This window comes from Macrotis lagotis, chromosome X (assembly GCF_037893015.1).
Source record: "Macrotis lagotis isolate mMagLag1 chromosome X, bilby.v1.9.chrom.fasta, whole genome shotgun sequence".
Lineage (NCBI taxonomy): Eukaryota > Metazoa > Chordata > Mammalia > Peramelemorphia > Peramelidae > Macrotis > Macrotis lagotis.
The window spans coordinates 243,114,206-243,133,416 of NC_133666.1; the positions used below are offsets into that span (position 1 = coordinate 243,114,206).

At 34.9% G+C, this 19,211-nt stretch overlaps 1 protein-coding gene across 10 annotated transcripts in view; it reads left to right on the plus strand.

Annotated features, from left to right (window-relative positions):
- ARHGEF28 (Rho guanine nucleotide exchange factor 28) overlaps positions 1–19,211 on the plus strand; it is a 378,068-nt gene that overhangs the window by 277,169 nt on the left and 81,688 nt on the right. For all 10 annotated transcript variants that reach the window (XM_074208046.1, XM_074208045.1, XM_074208043.1 and 7 more), the window contains 8 exons: positions 141–273; positions 6,494–6,549; positions 7,213–7,264; positions 8,559–8,706; positions 8,804–8,931; positions 13,490–13,630; positions 14,998–15,245; positions 18,450–18,572. In XM_074208046.1, coding sequence (XP_074064147.1) covers positions 141–273; positions 6,494–6,549; positions 7,213–7,264; positions 8,559–8,706; positions 8,804–8,931; positions 13,490–13,630; positions 14,998–15,245; positions 18,450–18,572 — 1,029 coding nt within the window. The remainder of the gene's footprint in view (positions 1–140; positions 274–6,493; positions 6,550–7,212; positions 7,265–8,558; positions 8,707–8,803; positions 8,932–13,489; positions 13,631–14,997; positions 15,246–18,449; positions 18,573–19,211) is intronic.

Genomic DNA, 19,211 nt, shown 5'->3' on the forward strand with positions numbered 1-19,211 from the left:
TGGAGGGGTGTCACTCAGTACTAGTTACAATCCTTGTAGTAATAATTATTAATACAAAGACTTGTGCCATTAAAAAAATTGACTCAGTATTTCAAATGCTTTTATGTCTTTTTGCTCTCCTGCTACTACTGTGTCTGAAGACAAAGAACAAGGATGCCAAAGACAAAGAGAAATTGAATCGACATCAATTTGTCCCTGGAATGTTCTTGGGGGTTTTACCATGTTTTGTTTGTGATAAGGCACTTCTGGGAAAAGAGTCATTCCAGTGTGTTAGTAAGTAATCTCTTCGGATTTTGTTGGATCTGTTTGGATTTTATCTTTTTTCATCTTCTCTTCACTAATTTGTAAGTGCCCTCTAATAAAGGAATAGATCTCAATAAATATTATCTTTGCTTTCCTTTTTCAGCACTGTGTACCTGGTAGGTGAAAACTCAAAAGATTGTTGGTTGACTTTATTTTTCTTTAGTTTAATTTTTAAATTAATATTTACTTATTAAAATACACACAAAAATGTACAAATATTAAAACTATTTTTGTTCCCACACATTCAGGTGGATTCTTGTCTCAGGTATAGCAACTATGACCTGCCCTCTCTGGGGCTACATATAAGGTCTTTGCTCCACTTAAAAACTTTTATATTTTGAACTCAAAGCTGTGGTTTTAAATATCATTAGAAGATTTTTTTTTTTTAGGTTTTTGGCAAGGCAAATGGGGTTAAGTGGCTTGCCCAAGGCCACACAGCTAGGTAATTATTAAGTGTCTGAGACCGGATTTGAACCCAGGTACTCCTGACTTCAAGGCCAGTGCTTTATCCACTACACCACCTAGCTGCCCCACAGAAGATTATTTCTAAAGATGAATTGATTATTTTTCCTCACAGTGAATGTGGACTTTAGCGCTCATCAAATACACCTTACCTTTTCTTCTCTTTTTGAATAAGTCATTTTTTGCTTGTTACAAGATCAGAAGTTCAGGACAATTTGTGTATAGAAGTTTAATATAGTTTTCCTAAACTTGAATAAATATTCTTTTTTGTGAATTTTTAATTTTAATTATTTAGTATTTTATTTTCCCCCAATTACATGAAATATCATTTTAACATGCATTTTTAAAACTTTGAGTTCCAAATTCTCTCCCTTTCTCCCTCCTTACCCCACCCCAATATTGAGAAGTCAAGCAATATGATATTTTATGTATATAGGCACTCATGCAAAATATTTCCATATTAGGCATATTGTGCAAGAAAACTCAAGACATAAAACTCAAAAAAAATAAAGTTTTGAAAAGTATGATTCAATTTGTATTTAGTTACCATCAAATCCCCCTTTTGGAATGGATAATAGTTTTCATCATAAGTCCTTCAGAGTTGTCTTGGAACATTGTATTGCTGAGAATAGCTAAGTCATTCACAGTCGATCATCTTATAATATTGCTGTTACCTTGCATACAGTACATTTCACTTTGCATCAACTCATGAAACTCCACATTTTTCTAAGATCATCCTGCTCATTCCTTCTTATAGCATAATAGTGCTATTATAGTATTTCATCATAATTACATTCTACAATTTGTTCAGCCATTCCCTAATTGATGGACACCCCCTCAATTTCTAATTCTTTGCCAGGAGAAAAGAACTGCTATAAATTTTTTTGTACATATAGGTCCACTTTTAAAAATCTCTTTTGGGATACAGATCTAGCAGTGATATTGCTAAGTCAAAGAGTATTCATGGTTTTGGCCATAGTTTCAAATTGCTCTACTGATGGTTAAATCAGTTTACAATTCTACCAACAGTGCATTAATATTTTACTTTTCCCATTTTTCCAATATTTATCATTTTTCATTTATGACCTATTAACTTTTCTAATAAGTAAGAGGTAGTATCTCAGAATTATTTTAATTTGCATTTCTTCAATCAGTAGTGAGTCGAGCACTTTTTATATGACTATAAATAGTTCTGATTACTTCATCTGAAAATTGTTTATAGTTTTTGATTATTTATCAATTGGGGAATGGCTCTTATTTTTATAAATTTGACTCAATTTTCTACTTGTTTGAGAACTGAAAAATCAGAGAAATTTGCTTAATTTTTTTTACAGATACTATTACTAACTTTATTTCCCTCCTATTTCCTCTACCTCTGGATATTCTGTTCTATCTCTTCTTTGACCCTGTCCCTCTTTTAAAATGTTTTGTTTCTGAATCTGCCTTTCCTTCTATAATCCTTCTTCTACCCTTTCTCTTATCCCTTTCCATTCCTAATTTCCTGTAAGGCAAGATAGATTTCTATACTCAATTAAGCATGTATGTTATTACCTCTTTGAGACAATTCTGATAGAGAGTAAGATTCACTAACTCCCTCATCTTCCCCTCCACTGTAAAATTTATCTCATTGCAATGTTCCCTTTCCCTTTTCCCAGTGCATTCCTCCCTTACCCCTTAATTTTTTTTAAAGATCATCCCTTTATATTCAACTCATACCTGTGCCATATGTATATATATACATATACTTTTTCTAACTGTTCAAGTAATGAGAAAGTTCTTGAATTTTAAGTATCATCTTCCCATGTGGGAATATAAACAGTTTAACCTTATTAAATCCCTTATGATTTCCCTTTTCTATTTGACTTCTTATACTTATCTTTAATCTTGTATTTGAAATTCAAATTTTCTATTCAGCTCTGGTCTTTTCATCAATAATGTTTAAAATTATTCTATTTATCTTAATATCCATTTTCCTTGAAGGATTATATTTAGTTTTGCTGAATATATGATTCTTGGTTGTAATCCTAGCTCCTTTGCCCTCCAGAATATCATATTGCATGCCCACCCATCCTTTAATGGAGAAGCTGCTAAATCTGTGTTATCCTGACTATGGGTCCATGATACTTGAATTGTTTCTTTCTGATAACTTGCAATACTTTCTCCTTGATCTGGGAGCTTTGAAGTTTGGCTATAATATTCCTAAGAATTTTCATTTTGGGATCTCTTTTGGAAGGTGATTGGTAGATTTTTTTCCAATTTCTATTTTAGTCTCTGGTTCTAGAATATCTGGGCAGTTTTCCTTGATAATTTCTTGAAAGATGGCATTTAGATTTTTTCCTTTTGATCATGGTTTTCAGATAGTCCCAATACTTTTTAAATTATTGCTCATTTATCTATTTTCAAGGTCAGTTGTTTTTCCAATGAGATTTCATACTGTCTTCTATTTTTCCATTCTTTTGATTTTGTTTAATTGTTTCATGATTTCTCACAAAGTCATTAGCTTCCATTGCCTCAATTCTAATTTTTAAAGAATTATTTTCTTTAGTGAATTTCCATTTGTTCAGTTCTATTTTTAAGGCATTTTCCTCCTCATTGAATTTTTGTAGTTCTTTTATCCTGTGGTCTAGTCTATTTTTTAAGGTATTAGTTTTTTCAATATTTTTTGTGTCTTCTATACCAAGCTGTTGAATTTTTTCATGATTTTCTTGCATTATTCTTATTTCATGTCACAATTTTTCCACAATTTTACTCTTGCTTGATTTGCATAATTCTTTTTAAGCTCTTCCATGACTTGAGACCAATTCATATTTTTCTTAGAGGTTTTGGATGTAGGAGATTTGACTTTGTTATCTTCTTTTGAGTATGTGTTTTGATTTTCCTTGTCACTATGTAACTTTTTCATTTTAGGCTTTTCTTTCCATTGTTTGCTCGTTTCCCTAAATTATTTCTTGACTTTTAATGACTTGTTAAAATAGGTCTGTGCTTCCAGGATGGTTGGCAGTGTCCCAAACTTCAGAGGTTTTGTACAGCTGTTTTCAGAGTTATTTCTAGGGACCTGTAAGTTTTCAGTTTTTCCAAGGTAGTATGATCTAAGGAGAGATGTGTTTAGGAAAGTCTTTGCCCTGGTCTGTGAGCAACCACAAACACTTTTCTGCCTTGGAACTTATGACAACAGTCCCTGCTCCACTGTGGCTGCAAGCACTGGTGTGCTTGAGTTCTTCCTTGCTTTGGTGCTGCCAACCAGGAATATAACCCAGAGCTGAGTATGGGCAAAGCAACAGAGCCCTGCTCAGTACTAGCGAAGAGACCATAGTAATCTCTTTCTGACTGGTTGTTTGACCCCCTTACCATGTGGGCTGAGAGCTCTGGAAGCAGCTGCTGTTGATTCAATGGCTCTGAAGTCCTGCTCCTGGTTGCAGGGGCTGGGATTGTGCTGGCACTCTCACCCAGGTGCAACATATCATTTCTGCTTTACCTCCTAAGTTGTCTTTGACTCACATTATTTCATGGGTTCTGCCACTCTAGGGATTGTTTTTTGGGTTTTTGTAGATGTTTGGGGGAGAACTCTTGGGGGGAGCTCAGATGAGTCACTGCCTTTTCTCTGACATCTTGGCTTTGCCTCCTAAATATTCTTTTAAATGTTGTCTTCAGGGTTTTTCTGGCAAACTATAATGCACAAGAACTTTTCAAAGATAAATTTTTTAGAGTGTCAAGGTTGATTTATGGTATAAGAAAAGGCACGAGATATAGAATATTCTCTCTTTAAAAAATATATTGCTACTCTAAATCTAGTTTACAAAAGGTTTACTAAATGTAACTTGATTCCTTCCATTGATGGGAATCCCTCTTTCAAATTGCCATCCTACTTCTCTCCTTTAGTAGTAGCCAAATTCCCTGAAGCTACTACCTGTGTTCATTTCTCAGTAACAGCTTCCTACTTAATTGCCTAATATCCGTCCCTCCTATTTTTCTTATTTAAAAAAATCTACTTTCAAATTAAAATCAATAAAGATATATGCTAGATACTGTGTCTAGACAGTGCCTGTCCTCAATGAGCTTTATTTCTTTTCTACTCAAGGAGCTTATAACCTAATGGGAGATGAGGTTAGAAATTTGGCAGGTTGGAAAAGAGAGGACACCAGGGGTCATGATGAGGGAAAAGTGAAAGAAGGAGTGTCTTGTTCTGTGGAATTGAAACCAGGCAGAAATGTAGATGCAAAGTGAAATGAGTGATTTATCAGCAATGACTACCTTCTGGGCTTAGCCAAGTTAAAATGTCTTTTTTTCCCCCTCAGGCTTCACTCCCGCCCCCTTGACTTTTCTTCTTCTACAATAGACACTGTGGCCCTTCTTGAAATATTCTATCCTCTGTATATATTTGAATAACCATGACATTAGCTCCTGGCTACCTTCTTTCTTTTACTTTCATTGATTTTCCTTTTTCACCATTAGTCATCCTCATCCCTATCAGTTTAGCCTTATCCCATTAAACTTAACTCAGATAACTTATTTTTATGGTTTCAGATACAACAGCTATGGTGATGCTTCCTAAATCCACATATTACAGCCTTGATCTCTCATCTGTTTTGTCTTGATTTTTTTGTTTGCTAATGACATCTTTTCAAAGAGGTCTTGCCAACCTGCTTAGAAAATCAGTATGTCTGAAACTAAACTCATCTGTTCTCTTACAAACTTGCCAAGAATAACAAATCATCACCAGTAAAGTAACAATGCAGATCTCCCCAACTTTTTGTTTACTGACTTTAAAATTTTTTTACTCATTTATTACAAATTTTTAACATTCTTTTTTTTGAGTTCCAAATTCTCTCCCTCCCCTGACCCATGAGAAAGCAAGCAACATAATACACATTATACATGTGAAGACATGCAAAGCATATTTCTATATTAGCTATGTTGCCAAAAAAAACCTACAAGAAAAATAAAGTGAAAAAAATATGCTTCAGTGTGCACTCAGAGTTCATTACTTCTCTTTCTAGATGTGGATAGCATTTTTTATCATTGAGTCTTTTGGAATGGTTCATTATTGTATTGATCAGTCTTTTATTTATTTGATTGTTTGTTTGATAAATAAATCATCATTCTCCTGTTAATCTACACTCAAAATCTTGGAGCATCTTTGACCGTTATCTTTCTTTGGGCCTGATAACTAACTAAGAGTCAAGCTTTTTTCTTCATGATTGTTAACCATCTATTCCATTCCATTCCCTTTGCTTTGCCTTTCATTTCTCCTCTGGTTTTATAGAGTAAAACAGGAATTTCTCGTGTTGTATAATCTTCAGACAAAATCCCTTTACTTTTTTGGAGTAGTTGTCAAAGTCAGGGAAAATTCCATAAATACATAGGACAATAAGTTGTTACTCTTAGTTGACATATAGGTGATAATTAGCAAAACAATGAACAAATAAATCAGACAAGGACAAAAGACTTATTTTTATGTTCCCTGTGGCCCTTACACAGAGCTGAGCATATAAGAAACTTCTGGTTTACCTTTGCTAACAACAAAGTAAAGGAAATTAGGGTTTAGTACTAGCTAAATATTTTGAAATACATATTAATGCCAACTTATAGGATGGGCTACAATTTCAGGTTTTAATGGGAAAAGTAATTTTGTGGGAAGAATATTAATTAAGAGAAAATGTTCTAGTTTTGTGCATTTTAAATAAATGATATTTTGGTATGAATTTTGAAAATTTTGATTTTTTTTCAGTCTGTAATGCAACTGTACACAAAAGCTGTAGGGAATGCACACCTCCTTGTACCAAGGTAATTTGAGAACCTGTATTCTATTATAGCCTCTCTTGGTTGAATTCTCCCATAATTCCCCCTAAATGTCTTCCCAAAGCAGCAACTGTAGAGATTGATGACCATTTGTTTCGACCAGGAGGCGAGTATAAGTTCTGTTCTTAAAGCAGATACTTCTAAAACTAATAAAGAAATAAAGTGCAACCACATCGAACCATAGATTGGGATTGAATGTGTTTTCCTTTCCCTTGCTTAGTTTGAGAAGGGCAAGGATAAAACGAAAGAGTTGATGAATATATTTTGAAGTGGTAGAGGGTAGTTGTTCAAAGCACTATGTAAATGGGAACTATGATTATCATTCATGCTTTGGAGTACAATATACAATGTTTATGGCAGAAATGTTCCTGATGCCCCCTTTCATATTTTCCATTATAAGAATAGGAAAGGCAACTACTAGTAAAAAAAAAAGGAAAGAAGAACAAGAAGGTAGAAGGGGAATGAATGGAAGGGATCTTGCTCTTTACAGGATAGGCAGATTCTTCCTGGATCCCCTGAGGATGCTTATTAGATATTTATTGTTCATAATTAAAAATATGATATCCAAGATGAGATGTTTAACTATGAGGCCTTCTCAAAGCAAGACTTTGATTTGACTTGTGCATTTCTAATGTTCTTCCTCATCAGAAACTCCAGGAGAGATATCACAACAAAAACAGATCACAAACCATCCTTGGAAGTAAGTTCTGTGGATTAATAATAAAATGGATAGGACAGGTTTTTTCAAGTATAATGCACACCACAACTATCCCTCCAAATAAAAGACCTCCTTTTATTATTTTCTTATTTGTTCAAAAGTCTCTCCTTCCACCACCTATGGTGGATTTAATGTGATTTTTACATTCGAAACACACAAACTCACAAATAAAAAACATTCATCAGATCTATTTAAGGATCTAATGTGAATGTTTCACTTATTGCATGAAGTTCAATGGAATAAAACTTGTTTAAAAAAAAGAAGAAAAAAAAAAGCTCCTTTTCTTAGAACTAAAGCACACATTCACCTGTTGAGTTCAGAGGCCTCTGCTCTGACCCTTCTCCATGCTCACATTCTACTCAAGCCCTTTGTATGACTCCTCCACCCCATTAATTCTTTGTTTTTTATTAGGTGTGTTGCTATACAAATTGTGTCTCTTCTCCCACTCCTCACATCACATATATTGTGAACTGCTTTGAGACACAAACTGGGTTGTTTTTCATTGTTGTATTTGTAGAGTGGGTTACTTACTGCATGTTTGTTTGATTAATTTTGTTGAATGAGAAGGAAATGTGAGTTAATGGTTTTCTTCTCCTTTCAGATGTGTCCTGGCATATTTTCCTTAAAACTATTTATAATTTTTTACAAGTTTGCCCATATACAGAATGTTTTTTCTTTTTTTCCTCCAAACACACAAGAAAGATATTCAATATAATAGCCTATTGAAATACCATTCTATTTACAGGAGAGAGTATTTAGATTTAACTTTGAGTGACAGTTTTTCTTTGGCCTCCATTCTCATGACAAAGGGGTGTGACACACCTCCTTCTCCCTTCCTCCACCCTCCAACAGCATTCCATTCTATTTACACACCCTGTATGTGTATATAAGTATACGCACAACATATATTATATTAAGGATGCTAATAACACCTTATATTTATTTTAAACTCATCTCCGGAGAGCATAAGCAGTAGTTTATAGGCAGCTGTGTTCCGTGTTTCCCCATCCCATTGCCCTCATTAATTTATGGAGTGTGAGTCTACAGATGGACACATCAAAATATGGCTCTGTGTTTGCATGGCTTTTGGGGAGGGTATTAAATCGAAGAGATGTTAACAGTGGTTGGGCTGTATATGAAGAGTGATCTGATGTCTAACTTAAAAAAGCGTGAGTGAATTGTTTTTAGGATTTAAGTTTTTGTATCTTATTGTTATTTGTGCTGTCTTTTAAAAAATAAACAAACCAATGTGCGATGCTTGTACTTGACTTTTCAGATTCCTCCTTTAGGGATATTCCTCATCCCAATTCATCCACTCTGCATCCTTCTTCTTCCATGCCTATTGGGCTCCCTACTGGAAGAAAAGAAGCCACATGTCCAGGGCCCTCACTGTCTAGAAGTGTTCCTGGTACCAACCTAGAAAGGTAAGATTTGATCTATTTTCACATCTTTAAAGTTCTCAGAGTTGAGCCTATGGTTAATTCTCCTTCTTTTCTTCCCATTCCCCTCAACCTGGTTTAGTTTCAGAAGGTCAGTGACATCTTTGGAATCAGATGCTGACAGTGGCAACTGGAAGACTAGGTCACATTCTGATGAACTGTTACAGTCCATGGGATCTTCTCCCTCCATGGATTCCTTCATAATGGAAGGTGAGAATTCTGCAATCACTCAGCCATTGATATATCTCTTAGCATTTAGGGAAAAAAAAAGGAAAAAAACAGATCATCTATTTTGCTTTAAAGAAATCAAATACTATCAGTATCATATTACATAAGATCTAGTTCTTCAAACTGGGTGGTTATCCTCCTTTTGAAATGTCACCTCTTATTTTAAATTCTATTTCATAAAACTTCTAAATATTCTATACTACATTAAAAAGAAATTTAACATGTTAGAAGCACCAAACGTGACCTAGTGCCTATGATATCCTTTAATGAAAGTTTTTAAGGTTCATATTCTATGTTATCTTCTAGTGAAGACTATGGAGTTCATTATGTCCTATTGATCATTTTTACCTGTTTTGCTGCCATAAAAATAAAAACAATGGCAATTCCTTATCTAAGATCTAGCTAAAAGTTAATTTATATTTGTGCTCAGTAATTTTCACTGATTCAGGTGTATATAGAATCTAGATTTTCATATTTCAATTGGAAATGTATTTAAAAATAGCGAGACAGATCCCTTGGTGGCTAACCTGGGCATCAGGATGATCTATGTTGAAATCTGGTTTCTGACAAATACTAGATGTTTGATCCTGGGCAAATGATGTAATCTCTCAATGGGGGGAGGCAGTGGGGGGGTCATTTCATCCTCTGGGAAAGTGAATAGCAGATAGTTGTTGATCTGCATTGTGAAGGATGTTTCCATGCCAGGAATTCTCCACACTAAAGAAAACACTGGTCTGGACTATCTTCACCTTCCTTCCCCCCCCCCCCCCAACAGTAAAAAAATAAGATGTTTTTCCAAACTCAAGTCTAATAAACTCTTCAGGTGATTGAAACTGGCCTGAAGCTTCATAACCACCAGGTATTTTCTTAAAGATGGAAGCTGCTGTCTTAATACAAGGGGATGAAATAATTCCGTGAAGGGCCCAAGGGGATCTCACAATTACAGTAAGGGAGAAATTCTGAGATCTGAAGAGAATTCAATACTTTATGCTTAAATTAAACTGATATCAAGTGGCTACTGCTTTCCCAAGAGATTTCTTATGTTCTCCCTGACTTTAAAGGGGCTAGAAATGCCATATGAAGATCAGAAATTTTCCTCCCTCAAAAGTTGGGCAGATCTGGACGAGTAGTAGCTGAAATGAAAAAAGTCTTTTAAATATCCCACCATACTCTAATGGTTTAATAAATACAAATCATTCATGATCACTGCAACCAACAACAAGAACAACTGAAATGCTTTTTTGTATGTGCTGGATAAACTTTTGCTTGGGTGGGTAGATGGGCAACTATGATTTTTTTTTCCTTTATTGGGACTATTATGTTATGAAAGGTCAGGTTTAGACTCCAGGGATATTGGTTTAGACATGGGGAAGAAGGGAGAATCCACTGAAGTCTGAAGCTATATGGAGACTGAATATATACTCTAAAACAGTCTGACTCAGACAACCCCATAATAATGATAACTAATATAATAGCTAATAGTTATATAGCACTTTAAGATTTCCAAAGTACTTTACTTATGAATTCATTTAATCTTAACAACAATCCTGTGCTATTATTACCCTTCATTTTATAGAAGAAGAAATTGAGGCACAAGAAGATTAAGTGACTTGTTCAGGTTCATACAGCTAATGAGTGTCCAAGGTAGAATTAGAATTCAGGTCCTTCTGACTCCATGTCCTTTGCTCCACCTAGCAGCCATGGGAGATCCTTAGAGAATTTTCATGGGGTTTGGGACTCACCCTCTTTTCCAAATATATCAGAACTTCCTAAAGGGAACCTTTGGACCCACTTGTGTGAAGATCCAATTCAGGTGGGTCTCATATGGGACCCAGCAACTTGAGCTCAGAATATTATCTGATGGGCATGGGAGGCCCTCTTTTTGCACATGCACTTTCCCTGGTGCCTGCCATGACCTCTTTCCCCATCCTCCTATCTAGTCTTTCAAGTTGAACTCAAAGTCCATGACCAGTTTGCTTGCTCATAGCCCTTTGGATCAATCTACATGCATTTATGAAGCCCTACTTCATTCCAGACACTGGTAGGCATTGAGGATTCAAAGTGAAAAATATAATCTTTGCCCTCAAGAAGCTTACATTTTAGCCTCAGTCTCACAGATACCTGTTTGCTGATTGTCTTTGAGTTTATCACCGTAAGGGAGTGAGGAAGGTTGTTCAGTGGCGACCATGGTCAATTTGTTGAAATTCCTGACCAACTAGATGAATCAGGCAGTTTGTCTGAAGTCTGCCTCTCATTATATCATGTGTAACTTTGGATTGATTGTTTTGGGGGGTTCTTTTCTCCCTACCACACTCTAAGTTCAATAAGAAAGGGCTATGTTTTGTTGTGAGTTCTCTATGGATAGTGGGTGCTCAATATGTTTTGGCAGAATTGACCAGATCCTGGTAATGTCAAATGAAATAAGTACCTGGTAACAATTAAAAATCATATTTTTTCTCTTAATTCTGAACAGATATAACTTAGAGTTAAGTAAGTTATGTAAAGAGTTAAAATACCAGGGTGGCTAGGTAGCACAGTGGATAAAGCACTGGCCCTGGAGTCAGGAGTCCCTGGGTTCAAATCCAGTCTCAGACACTTAATAATTACCTAGCTGTGTGGCCTTGGGCAAGCCACTTAACCCCATTTGCCTTGCCTAAATCTAAAAAAAAAAAGAGTTAAAATACTACAGCTATGCTATATCTGAAGGAAAATGTAAATTCAGGAGGATAGTGACAGGGCAAAGGTCTAAGTCCTTTGGATCAATCACCATGAATTTGTGAAGCTCACTTTGTCAACAATGTGACCTTTTTAGTCAAAAAAAAGAAAATGTATAAGTTCATAAAACCACAGTTTATAGATTTAGAGATAAGATGAAATTTGATGGTCAACTAATGCAAATCCTTTATTTTGTAGATGAAACTATGAAACTAAGAGCTGAATATGACTTGCTATAGTCACATAGCTTATAAGTGTTAGCAGAGGGTTTTGACCCCAGATTTTATTAGCTTCAAATCCAGTATTATATTCATTCAGCTAAAAGACATTTGTCTTTAATTGAAAAATAATGTTTGGAATTATGAGTTCATGGCTTTGCCTCTCTAATCAAACTACAGCTTTGGCATCATGCTTACTTCTGGTTACCATATTTGAAGAAGGACATGGATAAACTGGAGCATGTTCATGAGAAAATAATGAAGATGGGAAGACTAGATGTCATGGCCTATAGATTAGTTTAAGGAACAATGGATATTTAGCCAGGAAGAGAGAAGACAAGAAGACAATGCCGGGGAGGGCGCACATAATTTCAGCATTCAAACATTTGAAGGATTGTCACATGGAAGAAGAAAGTATATCTATATATGTATATATATAGATATAGATATATAGATATATATATAGATATATATAGATATATGTATATACAAATGCATTTATATGTATATTCATATATAAATAATTTTTCTTTCTCTTTAATTCCAAAAAGTAGTAGAACTAGTGAAAGTATATGGATTCCGTTTTCAGCTTATTTTAAGGAATAATTTTCTTATAGTTAAAACTGTCCAAAAAATGGAAATGACTGCTTTGTTAGATTGTGAGTTTCCTGTTTTTAGAAGTCTTCTAACATAGACTGAATGACTAGTTATTGGAGAGAGGAAATATTCTTTTGGCAGAAGTTGAATTAGATGACCAGGAAGATCTCTTCAGTTTTAAGAGGGCCCTATTATGTTTCTTTATATTTTAAATTTGAGACCTCTGGAAGTCCTATAGGCCATTATCTCTTCTAGCTTGACAGAGAGGTGTGGGAATACTTCAAGTGCAATCTCCAGACAAACTCAAATATTGTTTTTCTTATAGTATTTTTGCAAGAGTTGCCTGAGTGATAGAAAAATCCATTATTGCATATGACAGTGAATACCTGTTGGCTGCCAACTGGGCATGTTAGTGTTGATTAGGAAGGCAATAAACAGATAAATAAATCAGACATGGACAAAATTCAGAATTTAAATATATGGTGGAAAATATTAGAGGTGAGAGAAGTTACTGTTTCAAAATTCTGCAAGGGCTTTGCAAACATTGAAGTTCACCAAAAAAGATTTTAAAAATATAAAATGACCTTCATATGTGTGTTTCAACCAATACCAATGTATTAATACAATATACCAATGCCAATACATCCATAACCAATCAATATAAACATTTTACTACCAAATTGCTCTTTTCTCTTTTGAATCCCCTTCCCATGATTAGAACTCTCATAAGGAGAAATTTTCTTACAGTTAAAATTGTCCAAAAAATGGAAAGAGCTTCTTTGGTAGGGTCTGAGGTTTCTAATTCTAGAAGTCTTCTAAAATAGGCTGAATGACAGGTCTTATTTAAAATCATTTGGTTGAACCATTTGCATTTCCTAGGTAAGTTGGTTCTGCTTCATTAATGGGTTTGGGAAAATGATTGTACCTATCTCTATATAGAGGACTGCCTTTGCTAAAGGCCCCTTTGATTTTGTTTGTAAGAACTCTTGATATATTTCTACCTTTTTTAGAAGTTGTTGATTCGTCTCTGTGGAGTGACCTCAGCTCAGATGCACAGGAGCTTGAAGCAGAGTCCTGGAGCCTTGCAGTAGAGCCAGCATTTTGTAGCAAGCAGGAAAAAGATGTCATCAAAAGACAGGACGTCATTTTTGGTGAGCATTGTTGGATATATGTGATAGGAGAGGATTAACTGCTGCTGTTCACGACCAGGTACGAAATGTATCCTAATATGTCTATGATGTGGGTACTTGAAAATCCACTCATTCATGTTTCTGGGTCATGCCTCACTTTGTTGCTGTCATTTCAATTGTGTCTGGCACTTCATGAGTCCATTTGGAATTTCCTTGAAAAAGATATTGGAGTATTTTGCCATTTCCTTCTTGAATTCATTTTGTAAATGTGGCAACTGAGGCAACTGAGGCAAATAGAATGACTTGTCCAGGGTCACTTTGCCATAATGTGTCTGGGGCCAGATTTGAACTTAGGGGGCCAAGTCTTCCCAACTCCAGCCCTGGTACCTTGGGCACTATGACTCACTACCTCACACCTTCTTCAAAATAATTATCAGGAAGATCAGTCAGCAGAAAGGACAAGTTTGACATGTTGAATATTTTGCAGAAATTCAGTTAGACTCTTTATTTTGTTCAATTAAGATAACTACTTGCCATCAGAATGTTGCTGAGCAGAGTCCTTTACTCACTCTATTGGTTTCTAATAAATGCATGATTTTGTCTCTCTGTAAATCCATGCTGAATATTTTATTCACTTTAGTAACTTTAACACATTCCCTAAATATTTCCTTCAAGTCATTCCTTTTCCTAATTAGTCCTTTTTTCATTAGTGTGATGATTAACTTCCCTATGGTCCAGGATACATGATCATAAATTCCAAATTTGTGCAAATAAATACATTTTGCTTTGGGTTAAAATGTTTTTAGGATTGTCTTGTCTTCCTAAGTGGGACAGTAAAATCTCTGTGCAAAACTGAGCTTTTACTAAGTTTATAGCAAATTGACACAGATTATACAATGAAACAACCAAAGCTCAGGAATTTGTGCCTTTGACCCCTCCATTTATTTTGAATTATTATCTATTCTCTCTCATGGAATTTTTTTCCCCTGAAGGAAGTGGAGTTTTGGTGAAAAACAAAGACTAGAGCATAAAGAATAGGTCTGCTAGGGGCAGATAGGAAGGATATGCAGTGGTCTCTCAGTAGAAAAGATTTATTACTATTAGGTCTGATAGTTACAAGCTTATTGAGTTATGAAAATGAATCCTGACATATATTCAATATATATCCTTTTTTAGTTCTGGTAGATCAAAGTAATGTTTTAATACGATTTTTTTTCTTTTTAAATGAAACATTGGATCAAAACTTACTTGTATTATGGAATCAAGTGCCCAAGTTTTATTGACACATCCCAGTCTTTCTTGGCATGATATGAGACACACTACATTCCAACACAAATTTTAAGCAAACATGTCTAACTAAAATGGTTGTTGCTTCTCTTTTGTTACAGAGCTGATGCAAACTGAAATGCATCACATCCAGACCCTGCTCATCATGTCTGAAATATTTAGAAAAGGAATGAAAGAAGAACTGCAACTTGACCACAGCACTGTGGATAAAATATTTCCCTGTTTAGATGAGTTACTAGAAATCCATAGGCATTTCTTCTATAGTATGAAGGAGAGGAGGCAGAAATCCTGTGAAGACAGTGACAGAAATTTTGTCATCAACCGAATTGGGGATATCCTGGTACAGCAGGTAAAAACACTTCAAATGTCTGTGTGGGTAAAAACTAGAACCTATTTTATTGGTTTTGGGAATTCTTTTCCCTTTGAAGATATGGAATGTGTGATTAGGCATATAAGTGGCTTTCTCTCGTTGTTGCTGGTTTGGATGACTGAGGCTAGGATGCTTTGCTAGTCTGTCCTCTGGGAATGTTCTCAGGGAAGAGCCTTAGTTTTCTTATTTCATCCCCAAGATTATCCTCAGAACAAGTAACACATATGCACAAAACTTCATCAAACTTGAGAGAGATATTACAAATGTGATGGCTATTCAAACAGTTCAATTAAATGATGAGGAGAAGAGGATCATAGGAGTTTGGACCTGGAAAGGACCTTGGTAGCTTGATTATCTTATTTGACTCCTTCATTTTAAAGTGGGGGGTGGGGGTGGTGGAATTCAGAATTTATTAATGCCTAATGAATTGAAATGCTCTTGTAGGAACTCAATTATATTGATGTTGTGATTTTTGCTATAAATTAAATCAGAAGGCATAAAAGAGCCAAGTGGAAGAGTTATGTTCTAATTCTTAATAATGGCAGTAGCTCTGAACTTGTACAATTATGAACTTCACTGTATAGTGTCATTATCTGAATTCATATTATTAGAAGTTATAATTGTATATAAAGTGTGGTCATTGATCCTAACTCAATGGAAAAAGGAAGCTGCAATCTAATCTATTGACTCCCCCAAAATGGGAAATGAATAATGAAAAACAGTGACTCTATAAGCATTTTTGGAGTATTAAGCTAAAATAGACAATATGAAAAGTAAAAACCATGAAACTTTCTCAGTCAAGAAAGATTTGATTTCTTTAATCAAATATTAAGTTGTGGAAACCAAAGGCAACCCCAATTTAGAGAACTTGGTCATTTGCAAATTTAAATAATGCAGTTATTTCATAGGATTCATTATTCACAGTAATCAAAACTTAGCTGCAAAGGAGATGACTGACTTGATTTCATCTTGTATTCAAAGACAGCATCATTTTGTGGGTCATTTGGTCTTCTAGTTGGTATGCTGTAACAGTCCCTATAAAATATAAATCAGCATACCACTCGGAAGATAATTGTAATTTCGACTTCAGCGTCCATTGTAGAGGATTGTTCTGGAGCCAGAGGTAGTTGTTCAGTCATTTCAGCTGTGCCTCATTCTTCATGATGCCATTTGAAGTTTTCTTGGCGAAGATACTAGAGTGGTTTGACATATCCTTCTCCAGCTCATTTTATAAAGGAAGAAACTGAGTCAAACAAGGTTAAGAGACTTGCTTAGAATCACATAGTTAGTGTCTGAGACTTGATTTGAACTCATGAAGATGAGTTTTCCTGATTCTAGGCCCAGTCCTCTATCTACTGTGTCACTCAAAACAATAATAACAGTAAAGATAATAATTGTAGCATTTATAGAGTGCTTTAAGGGTTGCAAAAGGCTTTACAAAAATTATCTCATTTTAGTCTCTCAACAATCCTAGAAGGGATTACTATTCCCTTTTAAAGATGAGGAAAGTGAGACTTGCAGAGCTCAAATGACTTGCCCAGAGATACACAGCTAAAAAGAATGAGAGGCCCTACTGTGCCATCTGCTGTATTTAGAAGAACTCTGTTCAGTAGGCAAAAATATGCATCCAGAAAAACAACAATAGTGTCTTACTGACAATTTGGTTGATATTTATACTTACAATCCATGTTATTCTTGATGAAGACTTGAGAAGGGAACAGACAGACTTTTGAAACTCATTTTCTTTAATAGACCATCTCTTTATGGTCACAGATTGACAGAGCTAAAAGGAACACATATGCCTATTACATCTTTATATATGTGCCTATATTGAGATTACTCTATTATTGCTCTAATTGTCTGTTGTTCTCTGATATAATTCTGCCTCTATTGCTGAGTTGTATGTCAACTGTGTAGGTACTTTGCAACCCATGAAATACCATTTGGTATCCAATTAGATGTAAAAATTAAAATTTTTAACATATACATGATCTTTTATTTGAGGAAAACTTTCAGATCTGTGTTTTGTCTGCATTTTGTCCTACGTAGTTAAATCTATCTATATCTACCTATTTATAATTTTGAAGATGTGTTATATCTGATATTTGGATAACATAACTTCTTAAAAAAAATCAATGGCAACAGTTCCCCTAGAAGTTACATAAAAGACATCATTGGGTATATTTAGTGTTTAGAGAGAGGTGCAATGGACAAAATGATGGACTTGGAGATAGAAGATCTGAGTTCAAATCCCAGCTTTGGTATTTGGTACCTGTGTGATTTTGGTCAAATCACTAAATTTCTATGGATCTCAGTTTCATCATCTATAAAATGATGGGGTTACATAGAATGGACCTCTAAATTTCTTTGCCACTCTAACTGAGATCCTAATTCTCATCAGATTGGAAAAGGTGGTCAGCTGATCATATACTAAGAATGAAAAATGATAGACTAATTTCTATACATTGATGCCCTTGAGATATAAAGAAGACCTTCAGTATATCAGTATATTTCCAAGGAGAATTTTTGGAAAAGTATGACTAGGAATCATATAAAATGAGAATGTACATGAAGAGCTTTCTCTGTAACTATGTTGAGGAATCCTTTTGTCATTGAAATAATAAGTCTATCAAATAATCCAAGTGTTGCCTGTTGCAATAGATTTTTGTATGAAATCATGTTGCTTGCCAAAGCTTGCTCTCAGATTTTTTAATTCAGTTAATTCCCAACTGAAATAATTTGAGAATTTAAGAAAGCCTGAGTAAAAGCCTGTTTTTATCATTTTCCATTATCATATTATTATAATATTACTTTTCTTTTTCTTTATTTTTATAATTTACATTGAATTAAATATTGTTTCCTTTTTTCCTTTATATTTTTTAAAAGTTTGTTGTCTGTTTTCAGTATTGAATAGGGATGGGATTAAGGACTAGACTTGTCATTCATTGGTATAGGGAGCTTCCAGGGGAGGAAACGCCTTCTATCCATGTAAAGCAGTACTTTTGGGGGGAATTTAGGGCCTTGGTAAATGGCCTAGAGCATTTAGTATGCGGTTCAGTGACTTGCTCATAATCACACATTAGAGACTTACATAGAAGTCTCTCTGACTCCACTTCACCACAGTTCTCAATTATGAAAGTTAAACAAAATTATAACTTATCATTTAACTGATGATTCCATTAGTTTTCAGAAGAAAATGCAAATACAATGAAGAAAATATATGGAGAATTTTGTAGCCATCATAAAGAAGCAGTTAGTCTCTTCAAAGAGTTACAGCAGAACAAAAAGTTTCAGAATTTCATCAAAGTGAGTATCTGGCAATCCTGATATGTCAAATTGAATTATTATATGGTAATAATGAATTATTACCATAGCTTATGGGACTATCATTTATGTATGTTTCTTCCAGGATCTCTCCAAGTCCTAATTCCTGTGGTATTTTTAGGAAAATAGCAAGGAAATAAGTTTGTGGCAAAGAAGAAGGGGGAGTGTTTCTTTCCCCAGTACTCTCATTTTCCTTTGTTTATGTGGTTTATATTTATAAAATTACTCATTTTCTCTACCTCTGGGTGCATCTGTAATCCTAACTTATAGTACAGAAGAGCTAATAGGCACTGCTTCTCCATCTGCCTGCACAGTCACAAAAAGTAGAATGTATTCTCAGAAAGACCAAGGAGTGTATGGGGACTAGGTGATATTTGACAAATGAGAAGAGAAGGCCAGATAATATTGACTTTTTTTCCTGTTTCCCTCATAGACTATATTTAGAACAATACTCTCCGAGGCAAATAGACCTTCTTCTTCAACATCCTCCCTCCCCGTCATACACACACACACACACACACACACACACACACACACACACACACACACACACTTCATTTAAGGGTTAAGTAGTGTGACTCAGTGAAAAAAGGGCACTGGATTTGGAGCTGAAGAGGCTGA